The sequence below is a fragment of the Haliotis cracherodii genome, unplaced genomic scaffold, assembly GCF_022045235.1.
Source record: "Haliotis cracherodii isolate W230 unplaced genomic scaffold, xgHalCrac1.p SCAF_15, whole genome shotgun sequence".
NCBI classification, from domain to species: Eukaryota; Metazoa; Mollusca; class Gastropoda; order Lepetellida; family Haliotidae; genus Haliotis; species Haliotis cracherodii.
This window is the reverse complement of record NW_027266270.1, coordinates 35,763,820-35,770,537: the sequence shown is the minus strand read 5'-3', so window position 1 is coordinate 35,770,537 and position 6,718 is coordinate 35,763,820. Positions and strand designations below refer to the sequence as shown.

The window sequence follows — 6,718 nt, the reverse complement described above, 5'->3', positions numbered from 1 at the left end:
TTAGAATCAGGGTGTGTTACACTAATAATAATCACATCAACTGATTGGAATCAACCAGATTTTAAAGTCATGTGTATTTTGACATTTCTACCCTAATTAATACAATTGGAATGGTCCAAGAAAGCACGAAAGATGGCGGACGATGTGCAAGAGTCTACGGAACCGGTGGAAATACCAACTGAGAAACCAGAAGATGTGTTTTTGAATGGCGATTCAAACGACAAATTGGAAGAATGTGAGGATCAAAATACCGACTGTGACTCTGAATTACCGGAGAACGTGTTGCCGAGGAGAAGCAGCCTCATGAACAAGGATGCAGGCAACAGGCGACCTCAGCGAAAGAAAACAGTATCATTCAGTAGTATGCCTACGGAACGGAAAATTGCAACTGGTAAGTTATATGCATGCAATATCTTAATTTCAGAAATGTCTGGCATCCATGTGCAACCTGCATCGTACCTCTCCTCAATTTCGAGGCGCGTCATGAATGTTACAATCGAATCGAAGCTGGCGATCAAATTGGCAAAGAGTCAATCACGCTGAGAGGAATGTATCTCATGCTGTGCACTTTTACATAACATGAAATTGACAAGCTATCCAACTGTTTATTCCCTCTAATATGAAATGTTTTGATGGACGATATTGACAATACAAAAGTGTGTTGGCATGAAATCGACACGTTAACGACTGTGTTAAAAGCTGACACATGGGTAAACAAACGTGTATGTAAATAACCGAGCAGTATGTATCACTTCCAAGGGGGAAATGACCAGTGTAAAGTGGGCTGGTCGCCACATCCTTGATGTATATTCCTACCTTGCATTGTATATTCATTATCCTATATAGTATATATCATAAATATCATATAAGTGATGCGCTTAAGACCATAGTGGAAACAGAAATGTTTGCACATAAAAGCAATTTTGTGGTGTTTGTTTAGCAATCTATTACAGGCAATTAATCAATGTTTGCTTTGAAGATAGCATCTTTCAAGCCTATTTGCTTCTTAATATTTAATTGGGCTGTTAGTTTCAATGACCTCACTGACTTTATGCTACAGAAATACACCAGCATCCTTCCATAATATCCTGTCCCATGCATGCTGTGTGTACTTCAAGCTCGAGTACACAGTGGCTTGATTGAAGTAGAAACTGTTATATACAAGATATATTGCAATATATTTGACGTAACACAAAACTGGTTAAGTTTTCTTATAAGTTTCTTTTCAGAATTTGGTCATAAAATATAACTTATTGGTTGTTCTACTTATGGTTATATTCAAAAGAAATAAATTTTGAAAACATAAATCTAGTTAATCTATTGGCTTTGTTAAAATATATATGCAGTTTGTCTGAAAAATGTTTGAGTCTACTAGTGAAGACTTTTCAGCAGTCCTGACTGTGGAATATATGTATTTTATGAAAACAAAACCAATCCAGATTTATATAAAAGCAACTCTAGCCAGCTCTATTTCATCAGTATCAGAATTATTGTTCAGGACTACAGTGGCTTAAGTATGTTAAGACGCAGACTGATAGGAAACAGAATAACTTTTCTGAGCACACATTTGAATAGAAAGTTGTAAACTATTGAAGATTAGAATTTCTGCTTGACAGAATTGTAACTTTTGTGTAGGCAGATTGCTTTGAGCATGTTGAGTGAGAGGTAGACTTCTCCGGAGAGTAAACTTGGGCATTCATGGATGTTGAAACCTTTGAATTAGCTCTACTATTTTACAAAAGAATATAATTCATCATTTCCGATTTGACATGCATTGAAAGCAGAATTAACAGATGTTTTTTTCTTGTGAAAGACTAACAATCTTGCTTTGACCCAGACTTGGTTTGTAAAATTACGTGCATATCAGTCCTTCAGCACCGTCAGCAGAAATATGATAAAGATGACATTTCTGTACTCATGCATCTGATAATGTACCATGGTAAACACATTTCTTAATGGTGTTAATATTTAAAATAAAATTCAAGCAGTCTTATCTGAAAGGCATACCGTATCTAAAATATTCTAAGCATGCTAAGCAATTGTAAACATTTCTGTTCAGGAATCTTATAATAGACCATTAGAAGCATGATATTCTATCTCAGTTCTGTAGGCTATAAGAATCATTATTCTCTGGATGTGATGAACATTCTTCATCACTGTTCAACAAATGTTAACAAGTGATCACCCTGTTGGCTGCAGAATTGCCTGGTGTATCTCTGTATGATTGTCTTGCTTTAAATTACAAACATTTTTTTTTATATATTTACAATATAAGGTTACATGTCTTGTTGATGGGTGAGGTTTAATATTTATTAATCTATATTATCAAACACCTTTTACAAAGACAAATTCATGGTTCAGGTAGAATATAGTACCTGGCCACAACGGTGTTCAGGCTAAACATGGACTTTTGACTATAAAATATCATGATTATTAATGTTTCATTTTGTTTTATCACATGTCTCAGGAAGAAATATGGACTGATATGAGCCTGAGGATGAGGAATCTCTGTGGGTTTTTAATTGTTATTTATTAATCAGATTAAAAAGAGCCAGCACATGGTATCTTGTGTTTAAAAAGACAATAATTTTGTTATGAAGTGCACATTCAGTTGTTCAGGCTTAGGGAATGCATGTCATTGTATCCCAAAATTGTGTTGATCGATGCTCATGATGTCAATCACTGAATTTTCTGATCCAGGCATGATTGTTTACAGACAGATGTCATGTAGCTGGAATATTGATGAGAGTGGCATTGAACAACAAACAAATAACAAGTCGTCCTGCATATGATTACAGTGATTGAGTGAATAATTATGAAAGTTGATATCCAATCTTGAATATCCATGATGACTTTCAAGGAAGTGTGAATGTGTGACCGGCTGGTTTGTGTGTGGGATGGATTGTTAATAAAGATACCAAGCACAGGTTTGCTTCTATGTCATACAGTCCACCATGATATAGTTGTCGTGGTTCTGGCTGGCGTCATTGAACTTCATTATGAATATCACTCACTCCAAACTTAATGCATCGGTCCAGTAGCCTATATCTGTGGATGAAATGTACATGGACACATATTGCAGGAAATCAACATCCAAGAAATGTAACCTATATTAACGAGTCTCGTCCTCTCTGGGGGCATGACAATAGAGGACTTGGATGAAAGGAGGGTGTTGCTATCAAAGAGCTATTGACATAAGGCAGGCCCATTATCAAAAAGACTCGTTAGGTTTACATGTTTCTATGTATAATTAAATATTCTTTTGGGTGATGGCAAAGATTGTTCATTAAAAGAAACATTGATATTGATCAGGTTAAAAATTCTTTGCTGTGTACATGTGTGATGAATGTTCTTGCTTTATCATAGTGAAGAAATACCATGTGTAGTTTGTGTACCGTGTTTGCCTAGGAGTTCCATCATACAGATTATTGGGTCTGTGTAATTGTATTAGACTACACTAAAATATTTGACAGGAAAGTATGAGGAGAGTGTGGGAGTTGTTTGGAGAAGTAGGTGGTTTATCATGTGTATTGTGTGAAATGAAACAGGTTGAAATTAAGCATGAAAGCCAAGGGGTCCATGTCATAAGCATGATAAGGTAATGTTCCAAGGTAAAACTAAGGGGGCCCTTTTCAAAAACAATTTAAAACTCTGAAACTGGTCGGGGCGGGACCAATATTTCACATGATGGATTTTTATTCAAAACCTATTTTTCACTCCGTATGCTTTTAACAAGTGCATTTGAGTACTTCTTATTTTGGTGTGGGGGTGGGGGGTTGTGGGATGGTCAACAAACATGAAAAAAGATATTATCAGAATAATTTCCTTTGCATAACTTTTTTTTTCATAATAATCCCACTGCAGAAGATATTTATAGTGAGGTTTGTTTTGTGTAACTTGCATGATTTTACATGAAGGTTATGATTTATTTGAATATAAATGTACTTGTGTATTCATTGACTTCTTTAGAATGGGATTGATGTAAATGACTCAGTGTTTAATTGACTCAGCGTTTTCCATGCAGAATGTCACACATCACATGACGTTGATCATGTTGAAATATCATGATACCTATTGACATACATGTATCACACTCACCGCCAGGGATCCGGAAACCGTCATATGCGCCGGACATGTCCGAATGGGAATCTCAAATGTCCGGTCTAAAATATTGCTTACCGGACATTTAAATTTTTCTGTCCGGACATTCTTAAATTTTGACCGGACATGATCAACAGTTAGGACTGAGCAATTTCTGTCTGCAGTTGTAACACAATGAAGATTATCTACACTGACAAGCTTTGTTTATTTTGATTGCTGTAAATACATCGTACCTAGAATGATAGTCCAATCGGTCAATCACTGTAATAGGCAATAAACTGAGTTGACACTGATTAATCGAGGATTTATTACTGAGAACTTCTTGTTGATTTGAGTAAAATGTGTTTACAACTGTACATAAATACCTTGCATCATCGATGTACCTCATTATCCTCACAATGCTACGATACGTAACCTCAGTCAAGAAGCGGTGAGTCACCGCTGATAAAAGAATATGACACCAAACCTCTCATTTAATCATTAATGCAGATATTCCATAAAATCTGCTATTTACAATATCAGCAATCAATTATACATTTTGATGTTTGTTGCTCATGTACCACGAAAAATGTCGGTAAATAAACTGAATCCAATATGTCCTATGCAGATGTCACTCCAACCAGTGCCCAGCTTGTGCTTTTCTGGTGACATACATCCCTTGTATCAGTCACAGATGCTTTCTGGATACAGTAGCCCTGATGAATGTCAATTTCAGATGAGTTTTTTATTTCGTAAATCATGTAATAGTGAAAGGTCATGACACTGCCAGTCAGCTGTCAGAGACGTGATGTTTGCACCAACCGCAACCACAGACTGTTAGGTTCATATGCCTCTGTGGCGTGTGATGCATGTTTTACCATCAGGAGGCCAATGAATAGGGATTTCTCCAGATCTGATCAGAGGCTGATATTCATCCCAGGTATGCAGCAAATAACAGGTCAAATTCCCAATTTAAGTTAAAAAAACCCCAGTTTTTCAGAATTGACAAAGATAAGTACATAATGATAATCTGATTTTGAACAATATCATGATATTTTCCCAATTTGCCTGCCAAGTGGACTTTTTTTGGAATCCCTGACATGTCCCTGATTTGTGAAATTAGAGCTTTCTAATCAGAGTCCCTGGAACATGATAAAAGGCACATCATGTCGATGACCAGTATAATGAATATATCTTCCAAACATTGTGAAATCATCTAGTTTGTTGTTAGGGGAATAGGTATGGCTTCATGGTTGTTTTTGTTGATGTTTAATACCTCGCTCAGCAATATTCCAACTACATGCCGATGGACCGAGATTGATTGAAATTAGGAGTGACAATCAGGGCTAACATGACACACTATCAACCTAGTCACTGAGCTGTCATTGTCCATTAAGTTGCCTCTTAGGGCCAGCATAGGTTGCTGGTTACCTGTCTATACTCCCTTGGACTCCTCGCAGGACTTTTATTAGTGTGGAGTACAGATGATATTTCAGTGTGTTAGAAATGAGGGGTACTTGGTGAAATATATGTCAAGGAACTCAATTAAGTATATCTGATGTACATTAAGGAAGTAATATTTGTCCTATGGAACAGTAATGTTTGTGTAGTCATTTGAATGGCTTATGAATCCTTGCTATGCCTGTACAATTAATATTCTTGACAGTTCAGGAATGCCAAACATGTCTGTGTCAAGTTATGTCTGGGAAGCACCTATAATTCTTGCAAATATGCTACCTCTATTACATCATTGCCAAATTCCTGTATTTTGGCCTCAATCACACCAAAACTAATCTTCAGATTTTTCAGCAGAAGTTCTCTTCACAGTCACCTATACACAAATAGTTGTCACCATAATAGTACCAGCAATCAGCATCCAGCTCTTTAACTGATACTTGGACACAACAGCACCCATATCTATCAGCCTCCCTAGCACGAGTAGGTACTGATGTGATTGTGATATATCTGAATTAGTATGAGGCCTCTCAGTCTCAAACCTTGCTCTTGTACATAAAAGACCCTCTGAACGTCAATTATTTATAAACCAACAAGCTGTTCATAATTGTTTTTAGATGTATCTAATAATTGTGGGAAACTTTCAAAATTGGTTTTATCTAATCCTTTGCGCATTATTCTGCCTCCACACTGATACACCGTGAACACAACTCTCTTGATTTACTACCCCTACCTGAAAGCACTGTTCTCACATCAAACTGATACACAACTTGTTGACTATCCCCACCCCACAATGTTAATCTCACCCCACACTGATACACAACTATTTTCAACACCCCCACCCTACAGCGAGAGAAAATAATCCAGTGCTCACTGTGCCATGTTGTAATCTATTTCATAAGTCATGGGAACTTGCTGTCAGAGAAAGTTTTTTTTGTTGCATGCTGCATGGAGAATCTGTGAAAGAGGCGTGCTAAGTGTGTTAAAGACAGCCAGTACTTTCTCAAGCAACAATCAATTAATAATGCCATTGTCTGGCTTGCCACAGTAGGAAGCTTAAGAATGCCCGAGCACCCTCGTCCTATGCAACCTGTATTGACATTTGACGTCCCATAAGACATTATGACCCAGCGCTGCAATAGACGCCCATTTTAGGTGATACATTTCACAATTTGAGTTAATC

The 6,718-nt window shown here is 36.9% G+C and overlaps 1 protein-coding gene across 3 annotated transcripts in view; it reads left to right on the top strand.

Moving 5' to 3' along the window:
• Nucleotides 1-127: 127 nt before the first annotated feature.
• The window catches only part of LOC139462558 (inactive phospholipase C-like protein 2), a 220,729-nt gene continuing 214,138 nt past the window's right edge, over nucleotides 128-6,718 (top strand). For all 3 annotated transcript variants that reach the window (XM_071244378.1, XM_071244376.1, XM_071244375.1), the window contains exon 1: nucleotides 128-391. In XM_071244378.1, the coding sequence (XP_071100479.1) occupies nucleotides 133-391 (259 nt within the window). In that variant the 5' untranslated portion in view covers nucleotides 128-132. The remainder of the gene's footprint in view (nucleotides 392-6,718) is intronic.